The 20750-nt window shown below is 39.6% G+C and overlaps 1 protein-coding gene across 1 annotated transcript in view; it reads left to right on the forward strand.

Annotated features, from left to right (window-relative positions):
* Positions 1-37: 37 nt before the first annotated feature.
* Positions 38-20750, forward strand: part of AGPS (alkylglycerone phosphate synthase) — a 49966-nt gene continuing 29253 nt past the window's right edge. Inside the window, exons 1-5 of the mRNA XM_041403739.1 lie at positions 38-274; positions 11162-11251; positions 14911-15001; positions 19198-19318; positions 19401-19475. Of these exons, the coding sequence (XP_041259673.1) occupies positions 81-274; positions 11162-11251; positions 14911-15001; positions 19198-19318; positions 19401-19475 (571 nt within the window). The 5' untranslated portion in view covers positions 38-80. The remainder of the gene's footprint in view (positions 275-11161; positions 11252-14910; positions 15002-19197; positions 19319-19400; positions 19476-20750) is intronic.

Below are 20750 nucleotides of genomic sequence, written 5' to 3' on the forward strand. Positions count from 1 at the left end.
TCCGCGCGGGGAGCGCCGGGCGGCGCCTTCCGCCCGCGCGCCCTCTCACCCGGCGGCGGTCGCGGCACAACACGGAAGCGATGGCGGCCGCGGCCGGGGAGGCAGCGGGAGGCGGCGGCGGCTCCCCGTCCTCCGCCCGGCGGCGGCTGCGCATCATCTCCGGGCACCTGCGTGGCACGCCGCGGGCCCCGGGCCGGGGAGCGCTCTCTCCGAGCCCCTGCAAGGCGCAGGGCGGCTCCGCCGGGCCGGCCTCCGGCTCCATCCCGAAGAAGCGGTGGGTGCGGGCGGGGGTCCCCGCGGGCCGCGCCGGCGGGGCCGGGCCGGGCGGTCTCCCGCAGCGCGGGGCCGTGGTGCGGGCTGGGGCCGGGCTCTGGCAGCCCTCTCCTCCCGGCCGGGCACGGGCGCGGGCCGGCGGGGCCCGGGGAGGCCCCGCGTGGGCTCTGCGGGACGAGCGGGGTCCGGCGGGGCGGGAAGGAGCGGCCGGAGGAGGGTGAGGCGGGTGCCAGTCGCGGGCGATGTAAATGGCTGAAGCCGTTCTCCGTGCGGGGACTGAAGGAAACCGAAAGAACGTGGTCTTCAGCCTCTTAGCTGTTTCTGTAGTAAGTGGGATGGTGTTAAAATGGGAAGTCGTTCGTGCTCATCTGATTCACATCTGCAGATGCGATGGAGGAGTTTTGTTCTTGTAAAATACTTCGAGGCTGCTCTAAAGAGGGATGCAGCAAGTGTGAAGAGCAAGGTCTGTGTCTGCTCTCTCGGTCCTTCCCTGTTCACAGAAACCTTCAGCTGGTGTGAATAGTGGGAGAGTGTGCTCATGCATTAGGTTCTAACCAAAGTTTCTTAGAAATGAATAATTTTAGAGCTATGAAATACTTTTTCTGGTTCTTGCTGTGTGTAGCAGTGAGGAGTCAAGTTGCATGACACCAAGGGAAGACAGTCAAATACTCTAGTTCAAAGTTATTTCACTGCCTCTTGGGTTTGTTTTTCTGCTAGATTAAAAAAAAAAAAAAAAAGCTATGATTATAATACCATTATGTGGTTCCATGTAACTTATTATTATGAGGCCCCCTTTCTGCTGGGGTGGAGTTGTATTAGTTTTGTGACTTTCTTTTACTGCTCCCCTTCCTCAGACGTGGACTTTTTATATGTATGTTGGCTTGCTATCTTATAAGAGCATTTTAAGGCTTAGGTTGTAGAAAACCTCCTGTTCTCTCTTGAGCTGTGGGCAGGAACTAGTGTGTTAGTGCATGGGGGTAGTCCAGAAGCAGACTGGGCAAGCAGTGAATAGAAGAGCTGTTCCTCATTTGAGGAAAATCCATTCAGCCCATGCTTTGCTCTCAACCTTTTCAAAAAGAGCAAGGAACAACCTGGATTCTCCTAACAGGCAATTTGTGACCTGTGGTCACAAGCTGAGCTTGCCTGCTTTGGGAGGACTGGGCTGTCATGCATATGCAGTCAGATGTGAACAGCATATTTGAAAGCATTTAGTTCTCATTGAGGGAGTTTGATGCTTGTGCTGCTCACTGGGACAAATGGGTTGTTCTGAAGTTGTTGCCTTCCATATTGAGTTTCTGTTTGGTTTGAATCCAGGAAGAAATCACTGTTTCTGGAAAAATAGCTTAGCTATTTTTCAGGGATTTATTTTAAATGGATTGCTGTATAATTTCTGCAGCCAGTTATTGCATCTGTGAAGAGCAGGAGAAACAAACTTTTGTGAAGATGCCTGTGACCTGGAAGATAGCTTCTTTCTCTGTGGAAATACAAGCTTGGAGAACTTAACATTTGTACTTCGACAAGTTAATGACATTGCTCTCCCGTATTAGGACCTGCTATGGGATCATAATGGATTTTTACTCTAGATAACTTGATCTGGACTCAGAATAAAAATTTGCTGTGGGGGTATAAGGGAAAGTTTAGCTTGTTCTGGAAATTTGCTGGAAAGCTTAGCTTGTTCTTCAGCAGAGGTATAACTTTCTTGCTGTACTCAGAGCCCAGCCTATTTGTATGTGTAGAAACAAGAAAAACCTAAAGGGAGCTTTGTCTCTGTCTTAAGTTCTGTCTGAACATGTGAGATATGGTTGAAACACACCTAAGATGCTGCATGTGAAAATTCTGAGACTACAGTATAGCTAGGATATGAGGATCATGGTTGAGCTCATGTTTGAGGGTAATACCCAGGTTTTGGAGTGATGGAGGAGAAGGTTCTGTTGCCTACACTGATTTGGAGGGGACAGCTGATGAATGTCTGAGTCTTGTTCTAGTGAATCCCAGCTAATCTGGAGCTGATTTTTATTTGTGAGGCCAAGAAGGTTGGAAAAATCTAGTAAAAATAACTGACCTAGAGACATTGCATGCCTCTTTTTGGTAATATTAGGGCAATACAAAGCTGGATGGTGTTTTCTTGTAGTTGTTGAATGCTGATTCAGCTCTATTGCCTCTTTTGAACTGTTACTTTAATTTTTCCTGGCAAAGCTGTAGCCAAAAGTACCTTAAACAAAATTTTTGTTCTTTGCACCTGTTGCATGTTTCCTGTAGCGTTTGAAATAGTAGCAAAGCTGTAGACGCTACTTTAGCAGATTCAAGTGTACTCTCCTCAGGTTGCATTTCTTCTGTAAGTAAATGGCTTTCTTTGATGAAAAAACTTTAGGTCTGTGATCACAGAATTTTTTTTCTGGCTGTTTTTCTAACAGTCAGTAGACAGTGGCCTCTGGAAACATGGCTTTCTTGTTGATAGTTCAACCACCAAGCTGTTAAAAGATCTCATCCAGACATTATTTCTCAGCAGCAAGGGGAGGATGGAGAGTACATGGTATTGGCTGAAAGTTTGTAGGTCTCATCTAATTCTTCCTGTTTCCAAATAAAAATACCTTGGAAGACTGAGCAATGTTTTTGCATATTGATGTGTTTAAGGATTGTAATACACTTTCTACTTTTTCAAGTTTTAGTTATTGAGATGGGAAAATTCCTCAAAAGACAAGTGACTGTGTATTTGTCCGAGTATCCTCTTGAGGGAAATCTTAGGCACTGTAAGAGTAGAGAGATGATATTTCTCAGTGGCATTCCTGGCTTAAATGTAATATTTTAATTGAGTGTTGCAGTGAAAGCTGGAATCATAGTTACACAATGTGTGTTGAAGCCAGAAGAGGATTATAGGCATGCTGAAAACATTGGTAAAACAATTGAGCTGGAAAATAACTCTTCCTTGAAATTAGTTTTCCAGTCCTTTTTTGTTATGCTATTGATTTTTGTTGACTGGTAAACTCACTTTGCTGGTGAGACTTGAATTAAAAACTTACTTAATCTTCAGAATAACTATGTATACATGAAGTGTTCAACTTGTACTTGTTTTGGAAGCAGCCAGGTGCTACAACTCCCTAGAACAGAGCTGTACCAGGGTAACTGCTGGGTATGCTCAAAAGTAATAGTCTCTTAGAGATGGAGTATGCACTGATGCTGATCTCATCAAAACTTGCATAGTGTAACTTACTCAAATCAAACTTTCAACGATTTGGTCTTTGTTAAAAGGGATAATTGATTAAGTTTAACCAAACGTTGACTCAGTAGCTTGTGTGGTTAACCTTTATTCTATCCTGGAGCAGCATAAAGCTGGACAGGATCTCCTGATTATCCTATCTCTGTGGAGAAGCTGCTTTCCAAGGGGATGAAGAGAGGCTTGTGAATACCTTTTAATTATTATGGGCATACGGTTACACGGGGTAAACTAAGGGATGAGTGCGTAGTGAGCTGACTGCTGTGTGTCGAGTTCACAGGCAGGTTGCTCAGGGCAGTGTGTTAATGTTGCTGTACCTTCTTCATATAGACACTTGCAATTCTTGCTGCTAATGATTATGATGATGTCATGCAGCAGCATGAATTAACTCCTAAAGAATTGGTGCTATGAGAGGCTTTGTATCTTACCCCCGATACTCAGAGGGATCTTTATTATAAAGACTTCATCCTTTAGAGAATGGTGTTTAAGTAACATGTGGTGCTGAGCTGTATCCTGGTATAGCTGATTTCTGAGTTTAAGGTGATGAAGAAGGAAAGGGCTGGTGCCACTTCCACAGCCCTAATGCATTCAGCATTAGGGCTGGTGAAGTCTTAAGAAATCAGAAGAGTAAGAACCTGTTGCATTGAGGAAGGTGTGGCAGTTCACAGGAGGTTCTTTGATTGCACCAAAGCAATTAATTGTTAGTCAAAGTTAATACTTGAGGAACAGATAAAGAAGTTTTCTCTGATGAAAGCATTAACATGAAAAAAAATGTCATAATCTGATGGTAAAAGTGACTTCATATGTTACAGGAATTCCTGTCTAACACATAGCTCCAAGTAGTTGCATGTCAGGAAGATGAAATGTAGGAAATCTGTAAGAATTTAAGTAACACAATATTTATTGTTAGATCATTTGATACCAAGTAAGCCAAACTGGATATATTAATTAACTAAATTTTATTAGAAAAAGAACCTAGATGAAAGTGTGAAGTGTTTAATATGAGAAGTTCAATATAGATTATTATATGAAAGCAAGCAGCAATTTACAGCAAAAACTGAAAGACTTTTGTAGATCAGCTGTTTGATATCTACTGAGATCTGAACTGCTATGTACAAGAAAATGAATATGTATAAAGCTGTTTATTTAAATTTGATGTGTTTATTTAAACTAAATAGAATTAGAATAATCTGATAATGCAATAGATTAAAGTAATTACTTGGACTAGAAGGTACTTTGACCTGAAGCAAAGTAAGGAGATCAGTAGTGTAGAAGACTGCTGTCAAGGCACAGTAACATTTTCCTAAAGTGTTACTGTGCCTCTTTGTAGAAAATAAATAATGTGGAGTATAAGAAATCAGTTGCAGGTTGAATGTGATGGACACGCCTAATGACTCTGTAGTGTTGTTATATCCAAACTGGGCTATTTTGTGCAACACCATTGGGGTTGGTGGTGTAGGCCAGAAAGTTTTCCTGAGCTGTGATGTATTTGCTGCAAAGCATGCCAAAAGGCTCTCTATGGGATGGGTAAAAAGGTGTCCAGGAACTGAATTTACTTGTGCAGAAAAATGGCAGACAGTTGATTCCTTCATTAAGTTATTTCTTTTAAGACGGCAAAGCAGAATTCCTGGTTTTGCAAACTTTCAGATAATACTTCTCAAATGACTGATCTCTTTGTGCTGTTTCATTTACTGCCTGGAAGTAGCCATGTTTGTGCATTTTGTAGTAGAGCAGTCTCTTCAAAGATAAAAGTGGAACTGGTGTCAGCTGAAGTAGTAGGTGGAATAGAGAGAGCTTCTAGTAAAGTATTCTTTTGCATAAGAAACATCATTTGGCCAAGTGTTCACTGAGAAGAATGATTATAATGTCTTGGCTTTGCTTGATCTTTAATTCACCCTAATTGGCTGTATTTATTATGGAAGAACACTAGAGAAACACTAATTTCCTTATTCCTTGGGGCTTTGTTTATTACGCTGTGGTGAAATGAAGAGTAATGAAATAGTCAAGACTAAGAACGTGTGTAAGGAAAGTGAGCACTTGTTTATCAGAATAGTTTAGAGAAAAGCACTTTGCTTTTGGGTACCTAAACCCTTGATGTCTTATGCCTAAAATCTGGTTGTCTGCATTTGCTGCTTACTGTAGGTTTCAACTGTAATTATGAGCACAGGTTTGTGTTGTATGAGGTATTCAGCAAACAGAATAGCAACTGAATCAGTGTATGTGCAGCCGCAGGGGGTTAGTTGGAAGTGAGGACTACAGACCCTGTAGTCCAAAATTAAGAATATTCAGCATCTCAGCACTGAGGATTACAAGAAATACTTTGACTTATATTTATAGATATATTTCATTGAATCAGTTTGAAAGGCAGCAGTAAAATACACAAACTTAGAATGTGTCCAAGGTTATAAAATAGGTGTTACTTGACTTCAGACTTGAGAACAATTATATTGGGTTTGCTGCGGGGAAGGTCTTCCAAGAGGGAAAAAGCATAAGAATGACAAACACAGCAGATACTCTCTGCCTGCAGCATGGCATTTCTCTCCAGATAAATGATGCTTTCACAAAGCAGTTCTTGAAACAATTCCTTGGGCTGCATGTTTTCTTTGTTTCAGGCACCTGATGCTGATTTACTGCTGGCTTCAGAAGCACTCTGTAGTGTTGCATGGTTGAGAAGTGTGTGTACAATCTGAAGAGAGACACTGCTCCAGGGGAGAGGGATCTTCTGGTACCACCCGTGGAAAGGGTTCTGAATTTCCAGCTGGAGGGCTGGATTGGTAACCCAAAGTCCATCTGGGGTATGCTCTGAGGAATTGTTCCTTGGGTAATGTCTTCTTGTAACACCTTACCACCATAATACTGCTTCAGTATTACTGCACCCACACACTGGGTTGTGCAAGAACTCTACAACTTGCAAGATTGTGTTACATTAGGCAAATACTGGGGCTTAAGCCCATGTAGCCCTTAAAATTGCCGCTTTAAACTGATTTCCAGGAATCTGCTGACTCTTCCATTGTGCAGCAGAAGTGCCTGTGAATATTTTATGTGTGTGGGATTTTAATGCTGTGTCCAGTGGTGATTGAATTGACAAAGTCAGTGGTTATTGTGAGAAAACTGATGAGAACATCTAGGCTTTGCTCCAACTGAGTCACGTTTCTCCAGCTGGTTTGAGCTGCACATTCATCTTGCTTCTCCAAAGAAGCCTTGGTTATCTGTGGGAGAATCTGTGCTTATCCTTCCGCTTCCTGTGGGAGAGATGAGAACTTTTTCATCCAGTCACTGTGCCAATCACTAAAACCTAAGAACTGAACAGTGCTGGCAAGTGCAGTTTGTTGAAATAGTGTAGTGCCAAGGCCTCTGCCTGCCCAGCTGAGTGACTGCATTCTTCAGGAGCACGAGTTCAGCTGGTGGACTGGGTGCCACTCTCCTGCCCCCCAGCTGTAAAAATCCTTATCCAGTGAATCAAACTAGTATTTGAGTGTTGGGCATTGTAATGAAAGTGGAACATTTAAATTCACTTAAACTAGTCACACTCTGTTAATCTATTGTCACTGCTTCCATGGTGAGTTGTTTTCTTTCAGGCAATATAATTTCGTGTATATATACAAACATACACCTTAAAAACCTTAAGCAAGGTTTGATTTGTACTACTTCGTATATTTCAGTAGTGAATTTCTATCATTGAAGTTAGAAGGCAAGAAAGTAGTGGTCCATTTCTACTATTTCTGACTAAAGCATTTCACATTTCTGTCAAAAATGAGATAGTTCATGAGCTTGATGTTTTGTTGAAGCTAATGTACTGAATAGGAGAGGTGTTGTCTTTATGTAAGACAGTTTGGGTATGATACTACAATAACATTTAGTTTAAATTGAGAATAATGACAGATTTTGGTGAGAGTCTTGGCTATATATATATATATATATATTCTTGGAAAGGAGTCTGAGAAGAAAACCAGAAGGGTGGGTAAATTATATGTTGCTATGCAGACAACCTGCATGTGTAGCATACTTATTCCAAAAACAATTCTTCCTGTCTCCAAATAGAAACCTCAGACTTGTTCAGTGTAGTTTTGAATATAAAAATTGGATGCTTAAGTTTCTGGTTCTGGTGTTTACCTGCTACAAGGTATAGTACTGCCCATTGAGTGTGGTGGTGTGAAATCCCCTGCCTTTGTGTTACAAGGTAGCCAAGATGTTTGGGTCAACTATTCTTCTACAAACATGCAAACTGTTATTTTAGATTTTAATTTTTATTAACCTTAACACCAGTTGATGGGAGCTATGTTGTCTGACAGAGTAAAGCTTTGTGTACTTAATTTTACTCAGGAATAGTTCAACCATAAAATAAACTCTTAGAAGTTAAAACTCTTAAACACTGTTCTGTATTTTATAGCCTGATCAAAGTGCCAGGTGGTTTAACACCAACCTAGGAAATTAGTCCTTTAGAATAGGCAAGCAGATGGGAATGTGGTTAGTGTAGCAGAAAAACCTCATATCTGAGTCTGTCTTTGTGTCCTTAATTAATAATACCTCCCCATGATTTTGTGGGAAGTATCTGTACTGATATCAGGACTAATGATAGTTTCAAACCTGGCCATTATCAGTTTATCTCATGTCACCAGTTTCTTTAGGGCCTGGCCTTTTGTGTCTTTCTCTGATTGTCTCCTGATTTGCAGGTAGTTTCTCTAGCCTGTTTAATGCATCATTGTTGGCATATTTATTGTCGCCCTGATTTTGTAAGACTTTGCTAAGCCTTCTGATGTCTACATTCTTTCAACAAACTTTCTCACACACAGTTCTGTAAATAACCTATGTTTTGCATTCTTTCATGGAGGTGGAGAGAATTGATAGACCCTTGGTCTGTCCAGTGGCATTGGAGAGGTGGCCCTGTCACCCTCCAATCCACTGTCACCTTTGGAAAACTATAAATGTTGGAGTCAGAAAATAAAGGTTCTTCTTTTTTGTTCCCCTCAAGAGCAGCAGTGTCTATGTCATCATTTCGTGCCTTATTACAACAATTTATTTTGGCATTGCCTTGCAACAGGACTTCCCTGTCTAAATTAGAGGGGAAGTTTGAGCCTTCCTCAGTTTTGCTTAGTAATATCAAGCCTGTTCTGACTTAACAGGATTCAACAAACTACAGAGGTTGGGTATATAGAAATACTGTATTTAGTCAGCGGAGGGAGAGGAGGACTGTACTGATTGGGATTTGAATGGAACATTTCGTTTAAAAAAAATCTCTTGAGCTGGCCAATTCTGTGTCACCTCCTTCTCAGCTGGGAGCAGCTCCACTGTGTATGACTTAGATTCTTTGTGGACCTTCATATAAATATATGCAGCATTTAAAATATACACACATGGAAATAAGGGTAAAAATGGGCAAGTCTGCATAACATGCTTTGAGAACCCTTTTTGATAATCTGTCACAACAGCACAAGGCATTCCCATCCTATGGAACATGAGTAGATCCATGTCCTTTCCTGTGTGAACCCTGCATGTGTAAAGATCAGAAGGAGCAGGCAGTGGAAGAGGCTTCTCTATTCTGAGCTCTGTTCAGTTTAATTTTGGCTGAAATTTTAGAATTGATTCTTCAGTATGGAAGAACAGTATAGACTGGCTATTTCACAAAACTGTATTGAGTAATTTCAGTACTCAGTAACTGCTAAAGTTTGCTTTAAGTGCCAGATTTGTCAAAGGCTGGTTGAAATGTCTGAATCAAACAATTGTAATGAAATACATGACCATGGCTTTTTTTCCATTTGATTAATTAAAATCTTGCATACAGGCAGTTTGAAGAAAATAGATTTTGTTTGAGCCAAGTCTATTGAATTGCACTGATAGTATGGCAGCAGCCTTTGTTAATAACACATTTATAATGAAAACCTTTGGTAATCAATCATCACATGGTTATCTTTCATGTAATGGTGGAGCTGAAAGTGATTGAGGCAGTTTTTTCTCTGAATCACAAAGTCTTTTTGAAATGGTCACTCCTGATCATCTTACTCTTAGGCAGTCACAGTGAGAGCTACATTTACTGTATATAGGGCAGGGAGGTAAATGATCTTTTGACAGAATTCTTTGAGATACATTTCATTTAACTAAAATTTGGTTTCTAGGTTAGTAATTTCATTTGTAATGTAAATAAATGACAAGCTTTTAAAGCAAAGCTTGATTATTGTGTTATTACTAGTAGTATTTCTTAAGTCTTAAATACACTTACACTGATATAGTTCTGATGACTATCATATTAAGAGATTCTCTGATACGGTTGTGCTTAAAATTTTCCAGTTTTCTGCTTGTAGTTTGTCAGTTGCTAGTTTGTTTTTTATATATTTATAGTTTTATGCTATCACATTCTGGTTGTATTTGTTAATCTTTCACTTCTTGAGGTTTTGTTCTTTATGACTTTCAGTCCAAATGTGTCTCAAACTTCCTCATCAACTGAATGTTAAGAATGCAATGGGATTGCAGTAGTGATGACAAGCAACTGAAATAATTATTCTCTGTCAGGAAAATAAATTTAAATATTAAATGTGTTTTTTATTCTGAAAATATTTAGATGTTACCTGTTTGTATGTTGATGTTTATGTGTAGAGTGAAAACCAACCATCTTTCACACCTTACCCTTCCCAACTGGAAAATATCACTGTGTCACCAATGTTCTACTCCTCTCTCTACACAGAAGAAAAACAGACAAATCCCTTCAGTCCAAACAACCCCATGTACTGCTACAGGCTGGGGGCAGAGTGGCTGGAAAGTGGCCCAGCAGAAAAGGACCTTCAGGTGCTGGTCAGCAGCCAGCTGGAGTGAGCCAGTGTGTGCCCAGGTGGCAAAGACGGCCAAAGGCATCCTGGCCTGGATCAGCACTGGTGTGGCCAGCAGAGCTAGGGCTGTGATCATCCCCCTGTTCCCAGCACTGGTGAGGTCACACCTCGAATCCTGCACCCCTCAGAACAAGAAAGACATTGAGGGGCTGGAGTGTGTCCAGAGAAGGGCACTGAGCAGGTGAAGGGTCTGGAGCACAGATCTGATAAGGAGTGGCTGAGGGAGCTGGGGGTGTTTGGCTTGGAGAGGAGGAGGCTCAGGGGTGACCTTGTCACTCTTTACAATGCCCTGTTGGGAGGCTGTAGCCAGGTGGAGTTGGCCTCTTCTCCCAGGTGACAGGAGACACAGGATGGGAGGAAATGGCCTCAAGGTGTGCCTGGAGAGGTTCAGGTTGGACATCAGGGAGAATTTCTTCACTGAAAGGGCTGTCAGACATTGAAACAGGCTGCCCAGGGAGGTGCTGGAGTCACCATCCCTGAAAGTGTTCAGGAAATGACTGGATGAGGCAGTTAGTGCTGTGGTTTAGTTGGCATGGTGGTTGGTGAAAAGTTTGACATAATGATCTTAAAGGTCTTTCCCAACCTTAATGATTCTATGATTCAATACAGTGTGCAATGACTTAAGCTGGTGGTTCTTTTTATAGAGCATCTGGTCTTTCAAGTCATGGGATGCAATCTGAAGGAGTAATGGTTTGGTTTCAGAATTTCTTTTGGCTCTAAGCTATATACTTTCGATATGTACTTGATTTCTTGAATTGCTGTCTGGTAAGACTTTTTTCCAAAACCATATAACAGAAAAGCATTTTGGATCTGCAGGATGCTAATATTGTCACTCATATTTTTTCCTTTCAAGGCAAGAACTTTTGAAGTGGAATGGATGGGGATATAATGACTCCAAATTCATCTTCAATAAGAAGGGTCAAGCAGAATTCACGGGAAAAAGGTAAGCTGAAAATTTATGTAAATGAAGTATCTTATTTAGTGGTTTATTTGAAAGGAGTTTAAAAGCTGCACAGTGCAGTTAATTCAAAGAAGGCAAAGAAGTTGCTTCATTTCATAGAATAGGTTATTCTGCATTTAACAGGTTTATGGAAGTCTATACTCAGGAGTCTGACACAGTAAAACAGACTGTGGGACTTATTGAAATGTTTATTTTAAATGCTATAAAGACAAATTAATGTGAGTCTTCTCTGTAACTTGATATAATCAGTGGGTTAATGAAATCACACTGAGAATCTGCACCATGTTCTAAAGCTTTAGATAACATGCAGCATGACAGTGCAGTTTTGAGAATCTCTTGAGCACCAGCTAGTTGCTTTATTAAATTTCTACTTTGTTTTGGGAACAAAAGTTTTTTTCTTAACCACTGTGCATGGACCTACTTCATACTCTGACCTTAAAAATAAAAACTGCTCTTTGGTTGTATGTTGTGTGGTGGCACCACTTCTGATTTATTACCCTCTAACCCTTCATGCAGCAAGCTTGTTTTTCTGAGAAATATATTTCTTGAGGAACAACATTAAAATTAAGTTTACTTGGGGATCTCTCAATTTTGTTCCAGTGGAATTTAAACCTGTTGCCATCTTTGTGGTTTGGGGTTGTTTTGCTTCCTGAGTGGAAAGTAACCTTGCAGTCTCTTCCTTGGTTTAAAAAATACACTTTCCATAAGAGTTAAAAGAATGCAGAAGAGAGATAAAATTCTGTCATTCCTAAAAATTCCTTCCTAATCTTTGAGTCTGTAAACTTGCATGAATTATTTGCATCAAAGCTGCAAAAACCTAACTGGGATCTTGAGCACTTCAGTTGTTAATTTTTTGATTTTCAGACACAAATTAAAATTCCAAACCTTGTATAAGCCAGTTCATTGTACAATATTAGGGAGATGCTGTACAGAAAATCAAAGCACACTAAACAAAAAAAAAACAAAAACCAAACTACAAAGGTCAGTACTTCTGGTTTTTTTTCAGAAAAAGGATATGTACAAATCAGTCACAGTGCTGATATGTACATATTCAAGAATGGTGGGGGTATTTCCCCATCCACACTGTCTCTGAGACATAACATTAGAAATACCTTGTTGGGCCACACCGGTGTAATTCCTATTGAATGGTTTGCCACAGTGACAAAAGGAGAGTGAAGTGAAAACAGGGGAATGAGCATCTGCACGGGTGGTGTAGATGCCTCATCCTTTCAGTACCCACTAACAGGTCTGTTGTCCATAAGTTTGTCTAATAACCTCAGTCTGCTCATGCTGCCTGCCTATGCAGCATCCAGTGGCAGCAAGTTTGAGGTTCTCGTGTAAAGTACCTGTGTTTTGCAACAAGTATCCCTTACTGTTTTGCACGACTAGATGGATGATAGTTCTTCAGCTTATCTACTGTGTTATTGATTTATAAGACTCAGTTATATCCTCTCTTGCATTTTCTCTCCATGCTTCTGGTGTCTTCAGTCTCTGCTTGTAAGGCCCTTTGGTCTGTACAGTTGTTCTCTGCACTCTCTCCAGCTCCACTAGATCTTTCTGGACACAGGGACAAAAACTGTGTGCAGCACTGAAGGTGTGGATACAGCAGTGTTCTACAGAGCAGCAGAAAGAGATGAACTCTCTTCTTTCTTCTCCCTGCCCAGATGATGCATAGCACTGTGGGCTGCTGTTGTATGTGGTCAGTGAAGATGCCATGATACTGACTACCAGTGGGATTCTGCCAAATATGCAGTAATGCTTTTCTTTCAGCTGTGGCAATTACCTTAACTTCCATGGTTTTTTGTCTGCTTAGTTTTTGGTTTTTTTAAGGTCATGAGTTCCTATCAGTGTGATAAATAAATCCTGCCCTTTGCTTCTTGACTTAAACTTAGCTTATCCTTCAGCCTGTAGAAGACCCTTTTCTTCAGTACTGTAGCAGTGTATTTTCTTAAATAACTTTTGGGATGAACACCTGTGGACATATAAAGGAGTGTGGGATTTCTTGTTCACTGTATCCCTTTTATTAATTTTCTGTTTTTACACCCTGATAAAACTCTAAGGATTAGTGAAACAGGATTCCCCTTTATGAACGTTGTGTTGACTTACCCTATAGACCACATGTCAAATGATCTCTTTTGTTATAGACTCTGCCATCTCCACAGGGGGTACATGGTACTTGCTAGTCTGAGCAACTGAAGCTGTTTTTTGCAGTGTGTCTATGGCAGGTGGTTTTTGGGGGGCTTCTTGCACCATCAGTGTGTGCATACAAAGCTTGCTTCCTGAGCAGTCATGCATTGCAGTAAACTAACTTCTATGCTGTGACTTCTGTCTGTGTTTTGACTTAAAAGTTTTGGGGTTTCTGATAACTTTAGTTGTCCTTTGAGGAAGTGATTAAGGTTACCCCTGCAATCCAGCTATAATGATAGTTTGGCAATACTAAGAAGTAGGTGTGGAGTAGAAAACAGACCAAGCTGACCTGGGTCTCTGCCTTCATTGCAAACTCTTGATGCAAATGCACTAAACTTCAATTGCTTATTGCACTTTCCTCTTCAAAGAATTCACTTAATTTTTGTATGGGTTTGATGAAACAATAACACCTGTCGTAGGAGGAATGATTGAATACTCTCTTCAATGCTGAAGAGTCTGGCTTGAGTTAAGGTTGTAGCCTTTTAGTTCTAGGATTAGAGCAGGGGGCTTGTCAATAGAAGAGCTGGGAGGGGCAGGGTAATTGAGATGAGGAAACAAAAAGAATTGATCTTTTTGTGTAACAGGTGACTCAGTTGTAGAGTTGGTTGCACCAGCTGTGAAGGACAGGGTCATAACTGGATTTACAGGGACTGAATGATCTTAGAGGGAGGACCCAGTTAGGTCTAATGCAATGATCCAGGTGAAGACTACGGTAAGGATTCTCAGCTGCTAAAAGCTCTTAATACCAAAGGAAGATCTTATTTCTTCTCTCTTCTGGGAATACTTCTGAACACATAGAGCTGAAGGTGTGTATATGTATACAATTAGTAGCAGTAGTTTCCAGCTGTTTTCAGTGTCCCCAGCCTTCTATGTTTTCACATGTCATGCACATGGTCTAAACCAGCTCCTCTGTCCCTTGTCTGTAAGTGTGCATTTGTCATGTAGCTAAACTCTTGCCAGTTTGTGCTGGAAATAATTTTACAGTGCTTGATGGATTCTGATGCATTTTGATGATGAAGGGGCAACCTCTAATACTGTTTCTGTTTTCTTGAACATGTAAGGTGTACTGAAATGGATTTGTGTGTCTCAGACTGCTGTTTCCATTGCAGTGCATCCTCTATCTGTAACCAGCATGTAAGCTCGGGTGCTGCTTTCTACACTACTGCAAGGGAGAGACCTTTCTCAAGAGTGTGGGGTGGGATAACTGAAAAGTCTAATGCCCAAAGCAAAGTGATACCATGCTGACAAATGATTTGATTCTGTGTGAAGTAAAGAACAGCTAAATACAATGAAATACACAGTTGCATGAAAAGTGAATGTGCAGAAGCCTTGCAGGCTTGTAGGTAAAGAGTTTGATTTGAAACTTCTGTTTGTGCATACATAGAATTGAAAGAAGTGTATCTGACATACATTCTTTTAATTTAAAATGACCCTATGTAATATTGACTTTTCAGGTACAGATTAGGTGGTATGGTATTACCAACTTTTAAGGAATGGATAGAAAAAACCTTTGGAGCAAGTCTGGAGCACAAAACTACCTCTAGAGTAAGTAAATAGCTGAACCAGTTCCTTTGAACATTAGTCTTGGTGATAATCAAGACCACACTTGATTAAAGATGATTCAGCTGTCACACATAATGGATTTAAATATAGTGTATTAATAGTTTTTGGAAAAAAAAATTGGTGTAGAACTACTATGTGAAACCTTATATGTCTTAGCATGACTTGTGGTTTCAGGATAATTGGTAGTACATTTATTGAAATGAAAGTTTCCAACACAGGGAGTTTTTTGTCCTGCCTGTAGCTTGCATTTCAAGACTGTAGAAAGTGTTAGCCCAGAGGAAATTATTTATACCACATTGATGTTATTCATGTAACAGAGATAGAAAATACAGGGAAGTTAAACTGTGATGTGTTTCTGGTGTATTGAAAGATGGCAAAGTTCTTATTTGACGGTAATTTTTATTTACATGTCTGGGTGTGTGACTACCAGAATACTGAAGAATGAACTGAATGTTTTCAGAAAAGTAACACATTGGGAATGTTCTAGGTTTTGGAAGTCATACATACTTTGCTTTTTAGAAAGAGTAACTTAAGTCAGAGTCAGGAGACCTGGCTCCCTAATTAGAATCCCTCTGAAGCTTCAGGTTCCTGACTAGATAGCTGCTAAAGCAGTATTGGAAGCAGGCTGTGCTTGTGCTGTGACTGTAACAACACAGCTTGGGTAATGGTTGTACCCATCTCTTGAGTGAGTTCAAGTTTGAAGCAGGTAGTCTCATAGAGCCTGAAAACTTAAATGTTTCTTCAGTCTTCTATTCATCAAGACTTTCTTTCATCTGCTGTGGTTTACAGGATCTCCACCTGCCAATATATTTGAAAAATTCATATGGATATGTTTTTGTTGACCAGGGTTGATCTTAATTGGCAGCCGCTTTAACTTGCTGTGAGCAGAGGTCTTGAGAACTGTTGTTCCCTTTTTACATGCAGAGAAAGGATAGAGCAAAGCAGAATTGAAGGACAAGTACATATTTTTTAGTAATACCCTGATTCCATAGTACATCTTATAGACCAGCTCCCCAGGATATCTGCCAGCGATGTTGAGTGCTTTTCTATTATGTTGTGGCCCTCTGGTTTTCATAGTCTTGTAATGTGAAGCAGGCTGACTACCTTGATATGGGATAGGACTCTTTGGAGTCTCCAATATATACCTGGACTTCTCATAGCTAGTATCACATACTGCTGCAGGTCCCTCATTTTCGTGGCTGTCGTAACTCCAAGGTGTATTTCAGGTTGTCATGCTATGCTGGATTTTCAACTTGTGCTATCACCTAAGCATGAAGAAGCACAGATATAGGAACAGCAGTAGGGAAGCGATCTCTTGGTTCATTTGTCTTTCTGTGCCATCTCTTCCTGCCTCTGTCATGTAAGATTGGAGGGTTCCCTGTTGCATGTGACTTTTGTGTTTTAATTAACAACAGTAAATGTATCTGCATCTGTGATCTTCAAGATCTGTTGATGTCTTTATTTTTTCAGACCAAACTTAACGTGGAGAGCAGTTTAGACCTAGTTCGCATAGGTTTCCTGACTAGCTTTTCAGGGGGCAAATTTTAAGATATTTCAGTCCTATGAAAATAAATAAGGGTATATTTTTGTTTGTCACTGTGCATAAGATTTTTATAGATAAATATTAACTTTTTAATCTTGAAGATTAAAGGTAAAATATTAAAAAACTTGGGGAAGAGTTATAAAAATCAAGATGCTTAAAACCATCTGCAGAGAATTGTTATAGCTGTTAAGGAGCTCATGCTCTCGACAACAACGATCTTCAGGCACTCAGTGTTCAACTTTATGTCAAATAATTCTGTCTGTGGAAATCCATGAAGAAACAAAATTTGAAGTCTAAAATGTAAACACAGCTAGCAAGGGTTTTTCTTGAAACAAATTATTTGAAGATCTTTATTTGGTACCTACTTGTTTCTTATGTTCCCTGTGTTGCTATCAGAGGTCTTTGGGCTAGCAAACAGCACTTTGTGAATGTGCATTAATAGCAGAATAGTAAGAGCAGCAGTTCAGGACCAGATTTACATCATGTTTACTGTCACTGGCTCCTAAAATCAAGGTGTCTCAGTAGTGGAGTGCGTCTCACCTAACAACTCTTAATTTCAGCTTCTGTGTTTGTAGATGACAAGGTTAATATATTGGAGGGAAAAGGTGTTTTTTTAGCTGTCTGACACCTTATTTCAGTAATTGCAGCATTATTCTTAAAGCAAGTCAGGCTGGCACATAAGCTCTTCCAGAAGTCAAATCACTGTTAAAACTGCATTTTCATTATGTTATATGTTCCACATGAAAATTCTAACCCAAACTTTTGGCTATCCACTTGAAGCTGTGAATGATGTCAGCTATTGTTAATGAAAATCTCATGCAGCTATTTCTTTCTGAATTATTCATGTCAGTACTCTTAATTTCTCCATAACCTTATATAGTTTTTGTAAGGTGGACATTCCATCACAATGATAGAACTTTCCTGATAAGTTTAAATCCTTCCTTCATCATATCTCACAACTTTTATACTCAACCCATTCAGAATAGATTGCTGCTGTTTTTGCCATATATTGGCAAAAAGTATCAGCTGCTCTGAAGGTTATGTAGAGCAAAGAATAGGCAAAACTCTGTTCTAGGAAAGAAAACTTTGTTGTGAGTATACTTTTTGTAGAAGGCTAACTTCAGAAGATGAAACCACAGTGATTTCCATTTTGTCTTTTTCCAAGTTTGCATATGTCAAGAAGCATAGGTAGGACTTGTCAAAGAGATGTCTTACATTTCTTTGACTAGGTGGGACATTACTGCACAATACTTTTTGAGGTAGGGTTGTAAATAAGTTCTTTCTGGCATCTTTCCTGAGAGCTTTGTAGCAGAAGGGCAAGTGCATTCTTCTCTTTGGGTTGATGTCAGTTCATTTTCCAACAAGGCTTGCATGGAAGAAGTGTGAAAGCATTCCACTCTTTTAACTAATTTTTGTTCAATCCATGACTTTTAAAAGTGTATTTAAAATAAAAGATATTGTGGTAAAAAAACTTCCAGTTCTGCTCTCAGACATGAGGGACTTTATTAACAGGAAATAAGACTCTTGACCAACATTTTCTTTTGCAGTAAGACTTGAAGTCAAGAAATTACATTTTAGTCATCAGACAAGCTTTTTATCTAATTAAAGAACTCTTTAATTAGAGGCCATTTGTAATAGAAGACACATTCCTTTAGAGAGATTACCCGTATTTGCTCCATTTTTAAGGAGGAAAAGAGGCATGGTATTTTTGGAATCTTCAAAGCACATAAGAGTCTTGCACTTCATGTCTGGAAAATATTTTTTTTAATCTGGATCTTGTAAAGAATTCTTGTTCTCTGAGTGTGTTTAAAAAGTTGACATATTAACTACTTTTAAACTATTTTTATGTGCCTATTAATTGGAAGTGGAGTTCAGAAAAGAGAGTTAAGTGGTTGGGTCTACTCTTTGAAAAGCTGTAAGAGTACTAGACAAGACATATGTTGAAGAATGGGCTGTTAGAAAATCTTAAGCAGAGGTTTTCCCTCTGGTTTCTTGATCGTGATTTAAGGTCTGTTGGTAAGTCACAATGTCCTGTGTAGCTTCTTGGAAAGTAGAACACCTTTCCCAGGTGTTCTTTAGGATTTTAGATGGGGACACCTGTATGTATGTGGCTCAAACATGGGTTTTATGGAATCTTTCTTATAGGTGAGGTCTTTCTTATATGTGTGCCAGTTATGTTCCATTAGTCATGATGTAGTTTTGCCGAGCACTGGATTCTGATTAGGCTTTAGGTCCATTTTGGATTTAACTCTAAGGACATGACAGGAGAAGGGGAAGTGTGTTAGTGAAAACAGAACCCTAAGTAGGAGAATTTGCAGCGGCTTTAGTATGTATTCTGGTACCTTGGGAAGGCTTAAAAAGAGAATTTGTTCAGTATGCATTCATAAGCTCATGTATTTCTTCATATTTATCAGGAGAAAGAAAGGTAAGAATGTGCTACTGAAATAAAGCTTCTTGTGTGCAGAGTAGAATAAGCTGGATTGGTGGTTTGAAGATGTGAAGGAGAACTGATGTCTTTCTGATCTGGAATAGATGTGTTTGGGTATCAGTCAGTGTTAGCCTGTTTTTCTTATTTGTGTTGTATAGAAATACTGTAAGGGTGAACCTATCTTTAATGTATTTTTTTGTATTGTAGGCATCCTTAAATGTTAATGATGTACCTCCATCCATTGTAAATGAAGACTTTCTTCAGGATCTTAGAGCCACTAAAATCTCATATTCCCAGGATGCAGAAGATAGGGTATTCAGAGCTCATGGTAAGAGAACTTCATTTGTATAACTTGTGCTGCTTTCGACACTTTCTTGTTTGGCCTTGGTAACTTATTGTTTGTGTTCCAGGTCACTGCCTACACGAGATATTTGTACTCAGGGAAGGAATGTTTAAGCGAATTCCTGATATAGTTGTATGGCCTGGTAAGTGTTTATTGTCTTCTTCTGCCTTCTGGGCTGGGAGGCCATTGTTTACTAAACTCTTGTGCTTTCTGGTTGGGGGAAAACTGTCTCTTGGTTCACTGACTTCACTCATCTTTACAGAAACTGAAGGAATTTTCTCATGAATGGTAGTCATGTTTGTTTAGCCTCTGGACTGCAGGTTGTGTCTGTGAAATCCTATCATTTTGTGGGAAAGTCAATTTATTATTAGATAAGCTGATAGATATATAGATATATATATTATATAGATATATAGATAGATAATAGCTGAAGTTTATGTTGACTGATGAATTCAACACTTAAGTAACCACTGTGTAATGTGAATGTGTGGTTTCAGCAAGGGTAGTTGTCAAAAATGGCAGTCTCAATTTTGGGTTCTGAAGGCATACATGATGCTAGAAGGCTAGTGATATGTTTGTATTGAAGAATTTCTGTTTTTTTATATGCTGTACTTTAGTGAAAAAAAAAAAAGAGTAACATCTGTAACTCCTGTCAGAACACTTTACAAAAGATCAGTGACTGGAAGAAAGAGCAGTGCAATCTGAGTATAGGCTAGGCCTGCTTGTTTCTGTCTAGTAAAAGGATACAAATGCTTTTTTGCTTTTTTTTCACTTGAGTCATGTGCCCTCTGGTCACTAGGAACTACTCCGTGTGCCATTCTTCAGTGTAAATAAAAAGGTCATTTGATCTAAGTAAATGTCAATTTTTGTTCAGTTGTATGATTCCAACTCTTTTGTTACCTTTTATAACTTTGATAGCTGCACTGCATTAAAGCCCAAAAATTTCTTATAAAAACTTAGTCCTACTCAGTTTTGCCTCCTTTATTTAGATGAAAAAAATCACATATGGGAAGCATGAAAAGAGGCACTATAAGATGAAATTCATTACTTGAGACCAGGTGCTTGACAGCACTGGTGACTGTGAACAGTAGTTGCCACAACTTCTATTTTGTGTAGTTCCAAAAGCTGAAACAAAATGATTGACTACCTTCATTTACAACATCTCTGTATGACAAGAGCAAAGTAGCTGAAGTTTGGAAACTATTTGTTTAGTCCTGCTCATTCTTTGCTGTTTGTACAAACTCATGTATGCAATGTATTTGATCTCTTTTTTGATCCTTTTACTTGGCTGTGCACAAGCATTTCCACCTCCTGCTTTGATTAGGTACAGAAAGCATTCTGAAAAACTAGACTTCATCAGCAACTCCTCTTCTGAAACTGAATGTCAGTCAGGAAGAAAGAAGTGTGCTGTTCATCT

Source organism: Onychostruthus taczanowskii, unplaced genomic scaffold (assembly GCF_017590055.1).
Source record: "Onychostruthus taczanowskii isolate IOZ18803 unplaced genomic scaffold, ASM1759005v1 scaffold20, whole genome shotgun sequence".
NCBI lineage: Eukaryota > Metazoa > Chordata > Aves > Passeriformes > Passeridae > Onychostruthus > Onychostruthus taczanowskii.